Here is a 19,395-nt window from a genome sequence, read left to right as displayed (position 1 = left end):
GTGTCCATCCCACACCCTAATTTGTTTCTCCCTGCTTTCCCTTTTCCCTTTGGTAACTACAGGTTTTCTTTCTTTCTTTCTTTCTTTATTTTTTCATTTATTTTCACCAGTTGGAGGGCAATCACTTTACAGTATTGTAGTGGGTTTTGTCATACATTGACATGAATCAGCAGGTTTGTTTTCTATATCTGTGAATCTGTTTCTGTTTTGCACATACATTCATTTGTATTACTTATTAGGTTTCACATATAAGTGATATATATAGTGTTTGTCTTTCTCTAACATATTTCACTGAACATAATATTCTTTTGGTCCATCCATGTTGCTGCAGATGGCAGTATTTCATTCTTTTTTATGGCTCAGTAATATTTCATTGCATGCATACACCACAATTTTACCCACTCATCTGTTGATGGAATCTGGGCTGCTACCATGTCTTGGCTGTTGTAAACAGTGCTGCTGTGAACATTGGGGTACCTGTATTTTTTTAAATTAGTGTTTTCTGGAAATATACCCAGAAGTGGATGTATCCTTTTATAATTCTGTGTCACAGAATTTGAAGGATGGATAAAATACTTCTGCTACGTATCAAAATAAGGGTCTTGAAGCTCTTGTGTAATTGAGTTGCAAGCTAACATAGCCACTTTTTTCATGGAATGCCATTTTTACTTGAAAGACTGACTGACAGGATGGTTATTTAGACATGGGTATTTGGTAGGTTTTTCTCAAAAATGACTGAACCAGTCTTGCCACTTCAAGGAAACAATAGGCAGTATGTATTGGCAATAATAAATTTGAGCTTTCAAATAAAAGTTAGAATTTTGGAAAACTTGTATCTGTCACTTTGAGCTTGGCAGCTTTCCAATACTTGAAAGACTCTTCTGATAATATTAGTGATGACATTAGCAAATGTGATATTTTTGATGTTGTATAACCATGAAAATTCTTAAAGAGATTGGAACACCAGACTACCTTACCTGTCTCCTGAGAAACCTGTATGTGATTCAAGAAGCGACAGTTAGAACCTTACATGGAACAACAGACTGGTTCAAATTTGGAAAAGGAGTATGACATGGCTGCCTAATATCACCCTGTTTATTTAACTTATATGTAGAGTACATCATGCAGAATGCCAGGCTGGATGAATCACTAGCTGGACTCAAGATTGCCAGGAGAAATATCAACAACCTCAGATATGCAGATGATATCTCTTTAATTGCAGAAAGTGAAGAGGACCTGAAGACCCTCTTGATGAGGGTGCAAGAGGAGAGTGAAAGAGCTGGCTTATAACTCACCATTCAAAAAACTAAGATCATGGCATCTGGTCCCATCACTTCATGGCAAATAGATGGGGAAACAATGGAAACAGTAAGAGACTTTATTTTCTCGGACTCCAAAATCACTGTGGACGGTGACTGCAGCCATGAAATTAAAAGATGCTTGCTCCTTGAAAGGAAAGCTCTGAAAACCTAGAAAGCATATTGAAAAGTAGAGACATCATTTTGCTAAAAAAGGTCCATGTAGTCAAAGCTGTGGTTTTTCCAATAGTCATATATGGATGTGAGAGTTGGACCATGAAGAAGTCTGAGCTCTGAAAAATTGATGCCTTTGAACTGTGGTGCTAGAGAAGACTCTTGAGAGGCTTCTAGTGACTGACCTGAACCGAAAGATTTTATTTTCAAGGGATTAATAAATATTTCAAAAATGTCAATTTAAACTTTAGTCATTTAAGTCACTCAGTCGTATTCGACTCTTTGTGACCCCATGGACCACAACACGATAGGCTTCTCAGTCCATCACCAATTCCTGAAGCTTACTCAAACTCATGTCCAGTGAGTGAGTGATGCCATCCAACGATCTCATCCTCTGTCGTCCCCTTCTCCTCCCACCTTCAATCTTTCCCAGCATCAGGGTCTTTTCAAATGAGTCAGTTCTTCTCAGCAGGTGGCCAAAATATTGGAGTTTCAGCTTTAACATCAGTCCTTTCAATGAACACTCAGGACTGATCTCCTTTAGGATTGACTGGTTGGATCTCCTTGCAGTCCAAGGGACTCTCAAGAGTCTTCTCCAACACTGTGGTGTTGGAGAAAGCATCAAAAGTTCAAAAGCATCAATTCTTCGGCGCTCAGCTTTCTTTATGGTCCAACTCTCACATCCATATGTGACTACTGGAAAAACCATATCTTTGACTAGATGGACCTTTGTTGGCAAAGTAACATCTCTGCTTTTTAATATGCTGTCTAGGTTGGTCATAGCTTTTCTTCCAAGGAGCAGCGTCTTTTTATTTCATGGCTGAAGTCACCCTCCACAGTGATTTTGAAGTCCAAAAAAATAAAGTCTCACTGTTTCCATTGTTTCCCCATCTATTTACCATGAAGTGATGGGACCGGATGTCATGATCTTAGTTTTCTGAATGTTGAGTTTTAAGCCAACTTTTTCACTCTTCTCTTTCACTTTCATCAAGAGGCTCTTTAGTTCTTCTTCACTTTTCTGCCATAAGGGTGGTGTCATCTGCATATCTGAGGTTATTGATATTTCTCCTGGCAGTCTTGATTCCAGCTTGTGCTTCATTCAGCCCGGCATTTTGCATGATGTACTCTGCATATTAGTTAAATAAGCAGGGTGACTATATAGCTTTGATGTACTACTTTCCCGATTTGGAACCAGTCTGTTGTTCCATGTCCAGTTCTAACTGTTGCTTCTTGACCTGCATACAGATTTCTCAGGAGGCAGATCAGGTAGTCTGGTATTCCCATCTCTTGAAGAATTTCCCACAGTTTGTTGTGATCCACACAAAGGCTTTGGCGTAGTCAATAAAGCAGAAGTAGATGTTTTTCTGGAGCTCTCTTGCTTTTTCCATGGTCCAGGGGGTGTTGGCAATTTGATCTCTGGTTCCTGTGCCCTTTCTAAATCCAGCTTGAACATCTGGAAGTTCATGGTTCATGTACTGTTGAAGCCTGGCTTGGAGAATTTTGACCATTACTTTGCTAGCATGTGAGATGAGTGCAACTGTGTGGTAGTTTGAACATTCTTTGGCATTGCCTTTCTTTGGGATTGGAATGAAAACTGACCTTTTCCAGTCCTGTGGCCACTGCTGAGCTTTCCACTTTCACAGCATCATCTTTCAGGATTTGAAATAGCTCAACTGGAATTCCATCCCCTCCACTAGCTTTGTTCGTAGTGATGCTTCCTAGGGCCCACTTGACTTTGCATTCCAGGATGTCTGGCTCTAGGTGAGTGATCATACCATCGTGGTTATCTGGGTCATGAAGATCTTTTTTGTATAGTTCTTCTGTGTATTCTTGCCACCTCTTCTTAATATCTTCTGCTTCTGTTAGGTCCATATCATTTGTGTCCTTTATTGAGCCCATCTTGCATGAAATGTTCGCTTGGTATCTCTAATTTTCTCTAAGAGATCTCTAGTCTTTCCCATTCTATTGTTTTCCTCTATTTCTTTGCATTGGTCACTGAGGAAGGCTTTCTTATCTCTCCCTGCTATTCCTTGGAACTCTGCATTCAAATGGGTATATCTTTCCTTTTCTCCTTTGCTTTTCACTTCTCTTCTTTTCTCAGCTATTTGTAAGGCCTCCTCAGACAACCATTTTGTCTTATTGCATTTGTTTTTCTTGGGGATGGTCTTGATCACTGCCTCCTGTACAATATCACGAACCTCTGTCCAGAGTTCTTCAGGCACTCTTGTCTATCAGATCTAATTCCTTGAATCTGTCTGTCGCTTCCACTGTATAATTGTAAGGGATTTGATTTAGGCAATACCTGAATGGTCCTAGTGGTTTTCCCTACTTTCTTCAATTTAAGTCTGAATGTGGCGATAAGGAATTCATGATCTGAGCCACAATCAGCTCCCGGTCTTGTTTTGCTGACTGTACAAAGCTTCTCCATCTTTGGCTGCAAAGAATATAATCAGTCTGATGTCAGTATTGGCCCTCTGGTGATGTCCATGTGTAGAGTCTTGTGTTGTTGGAAGAGGGTGTTTGCTGTGACCTGTGCGCTCTTGGCAAAACCCTGTCAGCCTTTGCCCTGCTTCAGCTTGTACTCCAAGGGCAAATTTGCTTGTTACTCCAGGTAGCTCTTGACTTCCTGCTTTTGCATTCCAGTCACCTATAATGAAAAGGACATCTTTTTTAGGTGTTAGTTCTAGAAGGTCTTGTAGGTCTTCACAGAACCATTCAAGTTCATATTCTTCAGCATTACTGGTCGGGGCATAGACTTGGATTACCGTGATATTTGCCTTGGAAACGAAGAGAGATCATCCTCTTGTTTTTGAGATTGCATCCAAGTACTGCATTTTGGACTCTTCTGTTGACTATGAGGGCTACTCCATTTTTTCTAAGGAATTCTTGCCCACGGTAGTAGATATCATGGTCATCTGAGTTACATTCACTCATTTCAGTCCATTTTAGTTCACTGATTCCTAAAATGTCAATGTTCCCTCTTGCCATCTCCTGTTTGACTACTTCTAATTTACCTTGATTCATGGACCTAACATTCCAGGTTCCTATGCAACTTTGCTCTTTATAGCATCGGACTTTACTTCCATCACCATTCACATCCACAGCTGGGTGTTGTTTTTGCTTTGGCTCCATCATTTCATTCTTTCTGGAGTTATTTCTCCACCGATCTCCAGTGGCATGTTGGACACCCACTGACCCGGAGAGTTCATCTTTCAGTGTCTTATCTTTTTGCCTTTTCATACTGTTCATGGTGTTCTCAAGGCAAGAATACTGAAGTGGTTTGCCATTCCCTTCTCCAGTGGACCACGGTTTGTCAGAACTCTCCACCATGACCCATCCATCTTGGGTGGCCCTACATAGCATGGCTCATATCATTGAGTTAGACCAGGCTGTGGTCCATGTGATCAGTTTGATTAGTTTTCTGTGATTGTGGTTTTCATTCTGTTTGCCCTCTGATGGAGAAGGATGGAAGCTTCTAATTCGAGAGACTGACTGAAGGGGAAACTGGATCTTGTTCTGATGGGTGGGGCCATGCTCAGTAAATCTTTCATCCAATTTCTGTTTTTGGGCAGGGCTGTGTTCCCTCCTTGAGGCCAAATTATGGTAGAGGTAATAAAGATAATGATAATGAAGGTAAATCTCCTTCAAAAGATCTGGTGGAGGCTCTGCTGCACTCCCCGCCCCCGACCCTGCAGTAGACCACCACCAACCCCTCCCTCTGCTGGAGCCTCCTGGACACTCAGGGGCAAGTCTGAGTCAGTCTCTTGTGGGGTCACTGCTCCTTTGTCATGGGTCCTGGTGCACGCAAGGTTTTGTTTGTGCCCTCCTGGAGTCTCTATCCCCAGTCCTGTGTAAGTTCTGGCTGCTCTGTGGTGGGGTTAATGGTGATCTCTTCCAAGAGGGCTGATGCCACACCCAGGTCTGCTGCCCCCAGAGCCCCGGCCCCTGCGTCAGGCCACTGCTGACCTGTACCCCCGCAGGAGACATTCAGACACTCAAAGGCAGGCTCAGTCTCCGTGGGGTCTCCTGGTGCACACAGAGGTTTTGTTTGAGCCCTCAGAGCGTCTCTGGTGGGTATGGGGTTTGATTCTAAATGTGATTTCACCCCTCCTACCATCTTGCTGGGGCTTCTCTTTTGCCCTTGGACGTGGGATATCTTCTTTTGGTGAGATCCCACATTCTACTGTTGATGGTTGTTCAGCAGCGAATTGTTAATTTTGGAGTTCTCGCAGGAGAAGATGAGTGCACGTCCTTCTACTCCACCATCTTTTTTTTCCCTTTTTTTCCCTATATTATAATTTTAACTTATGATAAGTATTATAGATACAGATCACATAAACGAAAGCTCTTTGGGTTCTTAGTAATTTTTAAGATTGTGAAGCAGTGTTGAGACCAGAAAGCTTGAGATCTATTGGCTTAAAACATGCTTATAAAAAAAAATTTTTTTTAAATGCTTATAACTTTTATGCTAATTTGATTATAGGGAATTGATCCATTTTCCTTAGATGCTCTTGCAAAACATGGCATTTTAGCTCTTCGTAGAGCAAAAAGAAGAAACATGGAAAGGTAAGCTTGCTGATAATTATGTATCTTAAGTTTTTTTATGGATTAAATTGAAATTATCCTGTGTGTATTCCTTTTAGCTTTTATGTCAGTGTTGTTGAACAAAAAGTAGCATTCAATTCAGTTCAGTCGCTCAGTCATGTCTGACTCTTTGTGACCCCATGGACTGCAGCACGCCAGGCATCCCTATCCATCACCAACTCCTGGAGTTTACCCAAACTCATGTCCATTGAGTTGGTGATGCCATCCAACCATCAAGTAGTAGCATACACATTTCAAATTTTGTTCATAGTTTCAGTAAATAATGGAAGTGTTAAAAAAAAAATAATGGAAGTGTTAAAAATCAAGATTTTTAATACATCTCAACTTTTTCTCATCAGAACCTCAGAAGGTTTTCATCTTCTTAAAACAGATTTGAAAATAATACAATATAATGACAATGCAGGCTTCTGTGCTAGGTTATATTTTTCACCTTTAACAAATTAGTCTGTATATTTTTCATAATCAAAACTATGGTGTCATATATATATAATTTCAGACTCTCTCTTGCTTGTGGTGGAGTGGCTGTGAATTCTGTTGAAGACCTCAGTGTAGATTGCTTGGGACATGCTGGTCTTGTATATGAGTGCACATTAGTGAGTATTTCTGTGGGCAGTGGTTACAATGTGAACAGCAGACTTTCAAATATAACTTAACTGCTTTAACATGTATTTGGTTAATGCTGTGTGATGTGCTCAGTTGCTTGAGTTGTGTCCGACGCTTTGTGACCCTGTGGACCTCAGCCCGCCAGGCTCCAATGTCCATGGGGTTTTCCAGGAATCCTGGAGTGGGTTGCCATGCCTTCCTCCAGGGGATCTTCCCAACCCAGGGATTGGACCCATGTTTCCTGTGGCTCTTGCATCGCAGGCAGATTCTTTACCTGCTGAGCCATCAGGAAAGCCCACATTTAGTTATACTTGATAAGAAAAATCGTATAAAGTTTGGATTGTGATAGTATCAGCTCGGCCTTGATTTCATAATGGCTTTACGTATTAAAGTTATATCTCCTTGTATTACCCTTTAGGGTGAGGAAAAATACACTTTTATTGAGGACTGCATTAACCCTCGCTCTGTCACCTTGTTGGTTAAGGGACCAAATAAGCATACTCTCACACAAATCAAGGATGCTGTAAGGGATGGACTTCATGCCATCAAAAATGCCATTGAAGATGGTAAGCTCTTTTTTGTGATAGATATGAACCTCACATATTTTTAAAGTAGTAATTTTTCTATTACAGGATGCATGGTATTTTAAAAGATATGAATGATTACTATTCTCTTATTTCACTTAGGACTGTTTACAGTGAAGTTTTCTCCTTCGGGATAGTCTTTCCTATAGTTTATTTAATTAAAAAAATTTTTTGGACTGTGCTGGGTCTTTGTCTAGTTGCAGCGAGCAGGGGCTACTCTTCACCGTGGTGCGTGGGGCTTCTCGTTGTGTTGGCCTCTCCTGTTGTGGAGCACAGGCTGTAGGCGCACAGGTTCGGTACTTGTGGCACATGGGCCCTAGAGCTTGCAGGCCTCAGTAGTTGTGCCTCAGCAGCTACGGCTCACAGGCTGCAGAGCGTGGACTCAGTAGTGGGTACGGCCTTAGTTGCTTCGTAGCATGTGGAGTCTTTCCGGACCAGGCTTGGAACCCATGTCCCCTGCATTGGCAGGCAGATTCTTATCCACTGGACCACCTGGGACGTACTGAAATATTCTTAATAGTATGCTGCCTTTGTAATTAACTTCTATTTATTAAATGAAAAAACTGATTTAATATTGTAGTATCATTTTTTATTTTTAGAAATTTATTTTTAAAACCATGAAAATGCTTAGGACCCATTCCATTTCCTCAGTGCAGTATAATTTTAAGAAAGATTAGGAAAGAATATTTATTGATAATTTATTACCAGCTTCCTTCTAAAAGGAGTTAGGGTTAGATAATTCAGTAACACACTGTGTAAGTGAGAATAGTAAACACATCATGAAAAAATGCTCAACATCTTTATTCATTAGGGAAATGAAAATCAGGACCACCAAGAGATACTGTTTCACGGTGATTAGGATGGCAGTAATCAAAAACCTGGACAGTAATGAACATTGATGAAAATGTGGAGAAATTGGAACCCTCATACGTTGCTGGTGGGAACTGTTGGAAAATAGGCAGTTCCTCAAAGATTAAATGTAGAGTTACTCTATGACCAGCATATCAGCTCTTACGTGTGTATACAAGTGAGGTAAAAATGTATGTCCACACCAAAAATACACATGAATGTTCATAGTAGCCAGCCAGTGAAGACAATCCAAATACCCATTAGCTGATGAATAGATAAATAAAATGTGGTATGTCTATACAATGGAGTATTATAAAGGGATAAATACTGATATATGCTACAATATTGATGACCTTGAAAACATTCTGTAATGTAAAAGAATCTAGGCACAAAAGTCTGTGTGTTATATGATTCCAGAAAAGGCAAAGCCATAAAGAGTTGATTAGTAGTTGTGATTGTCAGGGGCTGGAGGAAGGGGAAATTGGGAATGATTGCTAGTGGGTACAGGGTATTTTTAGGAAAATATTTTGGGATTAGAATGGTGATGGTTGCACAGCCATGTGAATATACTGAAAACTACTGGGAAGCACACTTTTTTTTTGGCCGCATAGCATAGAATTTGGGATTCCCTAACCAGGGATCGAGTCCATGCCACCTGTGGTGGAAGTGTAGAGTCTTAACCACTGCACCAGTGTAAAAGGCTGAATTTTATGGTGTGTGGATTGTATCTCAAAAAATAGAGTAACTCTATAAACAATACATCAGATTTGTCTGATAAGCAAAAACATAAATGTGAAATAATGGTAAAACAGAAGCTGAGATGGAAAGTTAGAACCTAGGAAAATAGAATATGGATATAGCAAACATAATAGTCACTGTAATATTTAATCTGCCAGAATATAGAGATACAATCAACTATATAGGTTTCATTATTGAAAAGGAGAAATCACAGCAGTTCCTAAATAAAAAAATATGGGAGATGGTATGAGAGTCTACTTCTTATAGTCACTTTTGATGAAAGCTAGTAGTATTTTTTAAAGATGATAAACATATGATTCAGCATGAAGGCTTTGGTAGTTCAACTTGGTTCTTAGGATTTAGAATACAAAGAAAAATGGACTATTTTTAAAAATCACTTCAACCTCTTAGTTTTTTAAGAAATAATTTATCTAGGTAATTGACATATTATGAACTACACATGTTTAAAGTATACAGCCATGAAACAGTCCCCTCAGTCAAGATAATGAATATATTTATCACCCCGAAAAGTTACCTCATTGTCCCTTGGTAATCCTTCCTTCCTCCTCTCCGTGTCACCCTGCCCGTAGGCAACCTCTTGGGTACAACAGGAAGTCAGCTTTCTGTTGCTATAGATTCCTTTGCATTTTTTAGAATTGTGTATGAATGGAATAATACACTGTGTATTCTTTGTTTTTGCTTGGCTTCTTTTACTCAAAGTAATTGTTGTAAATTAATTAATGTTATTATATTGATCAGAGTTCATTCATTTTATTGCTAGATAGTATTCCATTATGTGAATATACTACAGTTTATTTCATCAGATTCACCTATTGATGAACATTTGGTTGTTTACAGTTCTTGGCTATAGCAAATAAAGTTGTTACGAACATTTGTATACAAGTCTTTGTATGGACATATGCTTTCTTTTGCCTTGGGTAAATGGCTAGGAAAGCAATGCTATGTTTAACTTTTTAGAAATTGCTCAACTGCTTTGTCACAGACTGTTTTACATTCCCATTGGTTGTTTTGTATCCTTACCAATAGGACTGGGTATAGTCAGTCATGTTAACTTTAGCCATTCTAAAATTTAAAAAACCAAACTGTAATTTTAATTTGCGTTTTCTTAATGATCATTGATGTTAGGCATCTTTTCATGTGCTTACTTGCTATCCATATCTTTGGTGAAGTTTCTGTTCAAATCTTTTGCCCTTTTAAAAATTGGGTTGTTTGTTTTCTTATTGTTGAGCTTGAGAGTTCTTTGTGTATTCTGGATACAAATACCTTTTCAGATGTATGATCTGTAAATATTTTCTGCTACTCTGTAGTTTGTTCTGTTATTCTCTTAACAGTATATTTCAAAGAAGAATTCTTAATTTTGATGAAGTATAATTTATCACTTTTTCTTTCATGGATTATGCTTTTGGGTGATATCTAAAAAATCTTTACCTACCCAAGGTCGCAAAATTTTTCTTTTAGAACTGCTGGTCTTAGGTTTGTGCAGTCTCTACCACCATCTATCACAGAACATCTTTCATCTTGCAAAACTGAAACTCTGTACCCGTTGAAGCAATAACTTTCCATTCTCTTCTCTCTCAAGCCCCTAGAGACCACCATTCTACATTCTGTCTTTATGAACGTGACTGTTCTATGTACTTCATATGAATGGAATCATACAGTATTTGTCCTTTTGTCAATGGCTGTTTTGCTGAGTATAATGTCTTCAGGGTTCATCCATGTTATATTAAATTTCCTATTATAAGTATAATATAATTTAATATATTATATATAATTATATACAATATATAATATGTTTCCTGTTATAATTATATTCAAAATTTCCTTCCTTTTAAGGCTGAATAATATTCCATTAAAGATATATACCACATTATATTTATCCATTCTTTGTTTTTTTCTTGGCCACAGCTTGTGAGTTGAGGGATCTTAGTTCCCCAACAGGGACTGAACCTGTGACCCAAGTCCTAACCACTGGACTGTCAGGGAATTCCCTATCCCCTCATCTGCATTGGCAGGCAGACTCTTCCCTGAGCCACCAGGGAAGCCCTGGAGTTTTCTTCATGGGAGGATTTTAAGCACAAATTCAATCTCTTTTTCAGATACAGGACTATTCAGGTTGTCTGTTTTTCTTGAGTGAGCTTTAGTACTTTGTGTCTTTCAAGAAATTTGTCCACTTCATCTAAGTTAAGATCATACTGCCATGAACTAAGTCTGATTTGCTGCCTATTTTTGGTAGATAAAGTTATATTGGAACATAGATGCCCCCATTTGTTTATGTATTGTCTGTGACTTTGTGCTATGCTAGCAGAATCAAATAGTTGCAGAAGAGATGGCATGGCCTACAGAGCCTAAAATATTCATTACCTGGCCTTTTGCAGAAAGTTTGGTAACCCCCTGATCTTTGTTTTCAAATTTACTGACATAAAGTTGTTTGTAATATTACTTTATTATCCCCTTAATAACTGTAGAATCTGTAGTGACAGCTTTCTACACTGTTCTCATTTCATTTCATGGATCATTTTTATTTCATTGATTTCCACTTTGATCTTTACTGTTTTCCTTTTCTGCTTACATTAGTTTTCATTTGTTCTTCATTGGTTTGAGACCTTTGTACTTTTCTAATATGGGTGTTTAGTGATGTAAATTTCTCCTCAGTTACTGCTTTAGTAGCATCCCACACATATTGGTGCGTTGTGTTTTTACAGGAGAATGGGATCTGGGAAGTTTTCAAAGCTACTGGTAATGTTCTGTTTCTTAAACTGGGTGGTAGGTACATGGGTACATTTATTTGTACATTTATTCTTTATATATTATACATGTAAATACTCTTTTGTGTTTATTCAGTATTTAACAAGGAGCTTTTAGAAAGTGTGAATGGGAGGTGAGTCTGTAATTACCTTGTGGGTAGACAATTCTGTTGAGCAGTTATGTTGTACAATGAAGCAGAGAAAGGGGGTTGTAATTAAAGAATGATGTAGGATAAAAGGAGAGATTATCTTTGTGTTGTTTATTTTAAACATGGATGATTCCAAAGCAAGTTTACCAATTCAAAGAAGAGTAAATAAACTTTATAAAACCATACCAGCAGGTGTAAGAGTTAATATCCTCAAGTGAAAATTGATGTGTTTAACCAGAGCTTTTACCTTAGAATAATAACACGTAATTTTTTTCTCAAACAGTTTGAGTCTACTTATATAAGGAGCAAATACTTCCTTGAGTTCTGAGAATTTCATACCAAAAACTATGGCCAGTTTATGTTGGCCTAGAATTTTTTTCAAATCAAATGCTGTTATTAGTGCTCTGCAACCATAAATTTTAAGTAACTACATTTTAAGTGTAGTCATAAAGGAGAAGGATGAAGGTATGTCTGCTCTTATAAACAATGAAATAAACTGTTTGTAGCCAGCTGTTACCTGTTCAGTTCGGTCCAGTCACTCAGTCATGTCCGACTCTTTGCGACCCCCTGGACTGCAGCACCCCAGGCCTCACTGTCCATCACCAGCTCCCGGAGTTTACTCAGACTCATATCCATTGAGTTGGTGATGCCATCTAACCATCTCATCCTCTGTTGTCCCCTTCTCCTCCTGCCTTCAATCTTTCCCAGCATCAGGGTCTTTTCACATGAGTCACTTCTTCGAATCTGGTGGCCAAAGTAGTGGAGCTTCAGCTTCAGCATCAGTCCTTCCAATGAATATTCAGGACTGACTTCCTTTAGGATTGACTGGTTCAATCTCCTTGCAGTCCAAGGGACTCTCAAGAGTCTTCTCCAACACCGCAGTTCAAAAGCATCAAGTCTTTGGTGCTCAGTTTTCTTTTTAGTCCAACTCTCACATCCATACTTGACTACTGGAAAAACCATAGCTTTGACTAGACAGAGGTTTGTTCACAAAGTAATGTCTCTGATTTTTAATATGCTGTCTAGGTTGGTCATAAATTTTCTTCCAAGGAGCAAGCATCTTTTAATTTCATGGCTGCAGTCACCATCTGCAGTGATTTTGCAGCCCCCCGAAATAATGTCTGTCACTGTTTCCACTGTTCCCCCATCTATTTGCCATGAAGTGATCAGACCAGATGCCATGATCTTAGTTTTTTGAATGTTGAGTTTTAAGCCAACTTTTTCACTCTCTTCTTTCACTTTTATCAAGAGGCTCTTTAGTTCTTCATCACTTTCTGCCATAAGAGTGGTGTCATCTGCCTATCTGAGGTTACTGATATTTCTCCCGGCAGTCTTGATTCTAGCTTGTGCTTCATCCAGCCTGGCATTTCTCGTGATGTACTCTGCATATAAGTTAAATAAGAAGGGTGACAATATACAGCCTTGATGTACTCCTTTCCCTATTTGGAACCAGTCTGTTGTTCCATGTCCAGTTCTAGCTGTTGCTTCCTGACCTGCATACAGGTTTCTCAGGAGGCAGGTCAGATGGTCTGGTATTCCCATCTCTTTCAGAATTTTCCACAGTTTGTTGTGATCCACACAGTCAAAGACTTTGGCATAGCACATCTGTACTGTGCTTAATTATTTAATGATATATAACTTTAGGATCTTTCATAAGACATCTGAGTAATCACTGAGCTGTGTGACTTATTTCTCTCTGTATTTAAATACACTTTAGATGCAGACAAAATAATAGAACATGAATGTCTAGTTGCATTTTCCTCTGTTTCTTCTGTGTGATGTGTCTTGCCAATCATTTTTCCCCCCAATAGGTTGTGTTGTTCCGGGAGCAGGTGCTGTTGAAGTGGCAATAGCTGAAGCTCTAGCTACATACAAGCACACCATACAAGGAAGAGCTCGTCTTGGAGTCCAAGGTTTTGCTGATGCTTTACTCATTATCCCTAAGGTACAACTATCCTAGTGGCCAAAGAACAATTGGTTGGACATAAGATGTCTAATTAAATTGCCCACATTAGGTATCATAGTAGTGTAGAAAGATAGGTGTTTACTTGTATTTCCCCACATAGTTTTAGCTGAAGCAGGGAAGTTTTTAGTATAACAGCTCTGAATGCTTGTAGGAGTTTAATGAAATGGCTAAATTACTACTTTGCTTCCATCTCTGAGCTCCAAAATTTGAAGTTAACTCCAAAAATTTCTTTCAAAAATACTTCATGATTAATCATAATGAAGAAGTTTAGAATGTAAAATTTAATTAGATTTTGAGTAGATCTTTATTTTGTTGGTGGTATCCAAAGTACGAGCACTTTAAATTATGGGAAGTGAGAACTTTTGGCTCTTTAGCACTTTCAAATACAGTACTAGAAAAGGAGAGAAACCAGTTTTGTTTTTTTTTTCCTCCTGTGTGTCAACAGAAGGACAGAGAACTACCATTTTTTTCCCCTTTGCCTTAATCTGTTTGTGAACCACTTAGAAAACTATTTCAAATATACTATTACCATGACTTAAAACATTACTAAAATACTAGCAAAATCTCTTTGATAATTGCTTTAAAATTATTCACAATTTGTTGAATTTTTGTGAATTAGATATCCATTGTTTTCTTTCTCTGAAGAGGCAAAGTCTGTAATAGTTGCTACACATTGGTAAATTTGAGTATACATTGAGTGGTACCTTTCTAGTCACCTGCTGTTGGTTTAGGACCACTTGGAAATGAACTTGGCTTGAAGTGCATGTATTTCCATATCTGTTGCTACAATTCATGACTCCTCATGTGAACAAAGGGCACAGATACGCTACAAATAAGCAGGTTTCCTTTAGCAAATGCTCAGGAAAATCCAGAAAACGTGTGGTTAGAAAGACCAAGCAAACGACAATACCTTTCTACTTCTTTCCATTAAAAAAAAAATCTTTTGCAAGGAGTTGTTATGGAGACGGACCTCTTCAAGGGCCCTTGTCTAATACTAGGAGATGAATTGTCCGAGGAGACACATGTACTGACAAAGCAAAAGGCTATATTGGGAAGGAGTGATCAAGCAGAAAGCAAAGTGTGGGAACCCAGGAGAACTGCTCTTCCTCTTGGCTCAGTCTTGGGTTTCTGGTGCTGGGGTTAGTTCCCAGGTTGTCTGTGGCCAGTCGTCTTGCTTGTGCTCCTGTTTGGTGCAGCCCAGGGCCTTTCCTGGTGGGCATGCACATCTCTCAGTCAAGATGGATTCTAACGCGAGAGTTTCTGGGAGGTTGTCGGGACATAGAGTGGGCTGGCGTGTCATCCCTCTTTCTGGCCCCTGCCAGAGTCTTCTGATTGGTCTTGGAGGTACCTTGTCCGTTCCCTGTTCTCTGTCAGGACCTCCTGTTGTGAGGCGACTTATGCAAGTGGTTATTTTTATGCCTGGCCAGGGTGGGTGGTTTTAGTCCTTAACAGAGGGAAATTAATTTAGCAGGCTGGGGTTGGGGAAACTGCCTTCAGAATTTAGTGTGATGTACATGGGGAAATGTTGAAGTGAATATAGTAATTACTAGGTACACAAAATAATCAAACTTAGATTAAGAGTGAAATTCTTCAAAAGGTGATGATTATACATTATGGGTGTGTTTTCACAAGACTGGAAAGCAGTGCCTTATTTTTTATCTGATATTCTCATATATGTGAAGACATTCTGTACATATATTTATTATTATTTTTATCCGTACAGGTTCTTGCTCAGAATTCTGGTTATGACCTGCAGGAAACACTAGTAAAAGTTCAGGCTGAGCATTCAGATTCAAAACAACCAGTCGGCATAGATCTGAATACAGGTAAGACAGTGAAGAAAACTTAGCTGCTTAATAAAAAAGAGGTTATACTACAGTGACCCAGAATTTATAGTAAGGGGGGATGTGGAGGTTTGGGTGACTTTTGTATATTTTTAAAAAATTATATTTATTTATTTATTTTTGGCCGTACTGGCTCTTCAGTGCTGTGAGGGCTTTTCCCCGCCCCCCTCTAGTTGTGAAGAGCAGGGGCTACTCACTTTTGGTGGTGCTTGGCCTTCTCATTGTGGTGGCTTCTCTTCGCCCTAGGGTTTTCAGTTTTCAGTAGTTGCGGCTTCCAGGCTTGAGAGCACAAGCTCAATAGTTATGGCTCAGGAGCTTAGCTGCTCTGAGGCATGTGGGATCTTCCCGGATCAGGTACTGAACCCGTGTCTCCTGCATTGGCAGGCAGATTCTTTACCACTGAGCCACCAGGGAAGCACTGACTTTTATATTTAAAGAATGGGTGCCTTTAGTTTACTTTTGAACTTCTTAAAAGCAGATATTCATTCATTTAAGCAATAGTTATTGAGTGCTTGTTATTTGAGTAGGGATTCACACAGAACAAAATAGACAAAAGTCCCTGCCCTTCTGAGCTTATGTTGCTGCAGGAAAAGATAGGTGGTAAATGATAACCTTAATAAGTAAGTACCTTTAACATTTTTAAAGGCAATAAATTATATGACAAAAATAAAGAAACAGTATAAGGATGATTGTGAATGCTAGAACAGGAGCATGGGGAGGGTGTTTTAATTTAAAGAGAATGATCCGAGTAGGCCTCAGTGAGAATGCCTATTGAACAAAATCAAAGAAAATTAGGAAATTAGCTATGTGGGAACTAGGGGAAAGATGTCCTAGGCAGAGGGAATAGCCAGTGGGAAAGCCAGTGTCTGGTGTTTTTTGAGGAGGAGATGGGAGATGAGAGAGGTGATAGAAAGTCAGATCACAAGAGGATATGTGGACCAGTGTGTGGAGTTTGACTTTCTGTGGTGGAACAGGGAGCACTTTTGAGCAGAGGTGTGACATGGTCTGAATGTATTTAAAAGGATCACTCTTGCTATTCTGTGGTGAGGAGTCAACTGAACAACTGAGAGGAAATGGCATTGGCTGCTTTGGAGAAGACTATGTAGAGCAGATTGTGGCTAGAGGTCAGCATTGAGTTCTGACAAGGTTAAGTTTGAAGTATCTGTTGACTTTAAAATAGACAGTTGGATGTACAAGTTTAAAGCTCAGGAAGGTGGCCCAGATTGGAGATGAGAACTTGGGAGTCGTCAGAGAGAGAGAGAGAGAGAGAGAGAGTGTGTGTGTGTGTGTGTGTGTGTGTGTATTTAACATTAAATCTTTTGTTTAATTTGGCTGTGTTGGGTCTTAGTTGCATTATGTGAGATCTTTCATTGCAGCACTCAGTCTTAGTTGCTTCATGGAATGTGGGATCTTAGTTCTCCGATCAGGGATCAGATCCCTGTCACCTGCAAGGCAGATTCCTAACCACTGGACCACCAGGGAAGTCCCAGAGTATATGTGTTTTAAATCCAGTAGATTGGATGAGATAACCTAGGCAGTGAGTATAGAGAGAGAAGAAAAGAGTCTAGGACTGAGCCTTTGGGTACTCCAACATTAAGAGCTCAGGAGGAAGAGGAAGAACCAGCAAAACAGACAGTAAAGGAGCCACTAGTGCAGAGGAGAGAAACCAGGCAAGTGCGGTATCCTGAAAGACAGGTGAAGGAAGAGCAGTGAGGAGGCTGTGGTCAGCTGTGCCAAGTGCTGCTGACAGACGAGGCCTGAGACCCGACCTTTGGATTTGACACCAGGGAGGCCATTGGTGACCTTGACAATAGTAGTTTTGGTGGTATATGAGATATTGTTAGAATACATAGTCAATGGTAACAGAATATGTCAAGATTGTAGTATTGAAATTGTTTTTGCTTTGCAGGTGAGCCAATGGTAGCAGCAGATGCAGGAGTGTGGGATAATTATTGTGTAAAAAAACAACTTCTTCACTCTTGGTAAGTTTGTATTAATAAGAGAAAGACTTTTAGGGACATAATTGTTAACATTAAGATTTTTCTATTATTTTTGCCATGCTACAGTGGAAAATGGTGAAGTGTATAAAAAGGCATGGTATCCAGTTGTTATAGTTTTAATATATGCTTCTGTCATTTTCCAGTCCCTTTTACATTTTAGTTCTAACTGTGTAAGTTATAGGAAATGTTAATCTTACTGTTTATTTGAGAGGGAAAGGAAGGAAGTTTACTGAAATAGTACCACATGCATAGTGGGAAAAAAATCAAATGATGTGCTAAAAATGAGCTCAGTTTTGCTGGAATGTAAAATTAGGTTTCCACTTTATCAGCAAAGGAGATGGATTTATAATACAAGAGGTTTTATTTATAATGCCTTTGTCTTATCTCACATCAACATCTTTGCAGAGCAAAGTGCCGTTAGTAGCTGGAGATTTCTTGGGGGAAAGAAGAGTGGGTTGGTGAGCGTTACTCACCCTGTCATCTTTTCCCTCAGCACTGTGATCGCCACCAACATTCTTCTGGTTGATGAAATTATGCGAGCTGGTATGTCTTCTCTCAAAGGGTGACTGAGTTCAAAATCAACTCTTCTAGAAGCTGAGACTCAGCACATCTTACATCCAATTCCCATTATGGAGCCTGAGCCATCCTCAATTTTGACACAATAAATGCAGTTTATATTTGTTGGTCTTAGAAGTCTCAAAAGTATTTCATCAAGGTATAAAAAACATAAGAAATATTTTCACAGAAAAGAAATATTGATGAAAATAGTTTTCCCTTTGAAGTTCTAACTCCCTACCCTTTATTGTATGTATGATATTTTGATATAACAAGAAAAACATATTTGGTCTTTATCCCTGGTTCCTGGCACCAAGATCTGCTAAAACCTTTGTAATTTCCTGAGTAATGGCGGTGATGGGAACATTTTTTATTATAATATTTAGTCTTGGTCCCTGGTTCCTAAGATCTTCTAAGACCCTTGAAATCTCTGGAATTCATAAGGGTGCTTTTTGTGTGCTAATGAGATGAGTCTTGATGGGCTGCTACATAGCTTCAGGCTGGGGCTGGTTACCAGAGGTACCAACCATGTGATCAGAGGGTTAGGACTTTAAGCCTCCCTACCCTGGGAGGGAAGGGAAAAGGGCTAGAGATTGAGTTACTAATCAATTATACCTACATGATGAAGCTTCTATAGACTGATCCCTGAACTGTGGGGTTTGGAGAGCCTCATAAAGAGCTTGTGGAGAGGTTGGTGAATATATCCATGTGCTGGGAGAGTGGTGCACGCCAACTCCATGAAGACCAAACTCCTGTAGTCAGGACGCTTATGGACCTCGCCATATATACCTCTGCATCTGGCTGTTTATATTCTTTATAATATCCTTTGTAATAAACTGGAAAGTGTAAGTAAGTGTTTCCCCGAGTTTTGTGAGCTGCCATAGCAAATTATCAACCCTGAGATGGAGGGGATTATGGGAACGGAAGTTGGACAGAAGTGTGAGTAACATGTGGACCCACTGCTTGTTGCTTGGTGTCTGAGCAAGGGGGTGATATTGTGGAACTGAGCCCTTAACCTTGGAGTCTGTGCCAAGTCTTGGTAGTTAGTGTCAGAATTGAATTGTAGGGCACTCAGTTGTGTCTGAAGAGCTAGAGAATTAGTTGGTGTGGGAAAACCCCCACACATTTGGTTTCAAATGTTGTGAGTAGAGGAAACAATTTTCCTTTAATATGCTATTGCAGTTTCCATAAAATAGAATCTATTCTGATTCTTGCACCTTTTGGGCAACTTTTAATGAAGAAAAGATGGAGCACAGGTTTTAGAG

General features: G+C 39.3%; 1 protein-coding gene across 4 annotated transcripts in view; it reads left to right on the top strand.

The window, feature by feature from the left end:
* Positions 1 to 18,255, top strand: part of CCT6B (chaperonin containing TCP1 subunit 6B) — a 35,409-nt gene extending 17,154 nt beyond the window's left edge. For all 4 annotated transcript variants that reach the window (XM_065909499.1, XM_065909497.1, XM_065909498.1 and 1 more), the window contains 7 exons: positions 5,956 to 6,038; positions 6,574 to 6,670; positions 7,099 to 7,246; positions 13,577 to 13,710; positions 15,455 to 15,557; positions 17,485 to 17,557; positions 18,069 to 18,255. In XM_065909499.1, the coding sequence (XP_065765571.1) occupies positions 5,956 to 6,038; positions 6,574 to 6,670; positions 7,099 to 7,246; positions 13,577 to 13,710; positions 15,455 to 15,557; positions 17,485 to 17,557; positions 18,069 to 18,141 (711 nt within the window). In that variant the 3' untranslated portion in view covers positions 18,142 to 18,255. The remainder of the gene's footprint in view (positions 1 to 5,955; positions 6,039 to 6,573; positions 6,671 to 7,098; positions 7,247 to 13,576; positions 13,711 to 15,454; positions 15,558 to 17,484; positions 17,558 to 18,068) is intronic.
* Positions 18,256 to 19,395: the final 1,140 nt, after the last annotated feature.

The sequence above is a fragment of the Muntiacus reevesi genome, chromosome 18 (assembly GCF_963930625.1).
Source record: "Muntiacus reevesi chromosome 18, mMunRee1.1, whole genome shotgun sequence".
NCBI classification, from domain to species: domain Eukaryota; kingdom Metazoa; phylum Chordata; class Mammalia; order Artiodactyla; family Cervidae; genus Muntiacus; species Muntiacus reevesi.
This window is presented reverse-complemented; position numbering and strand designations above follow the sequence as displayed.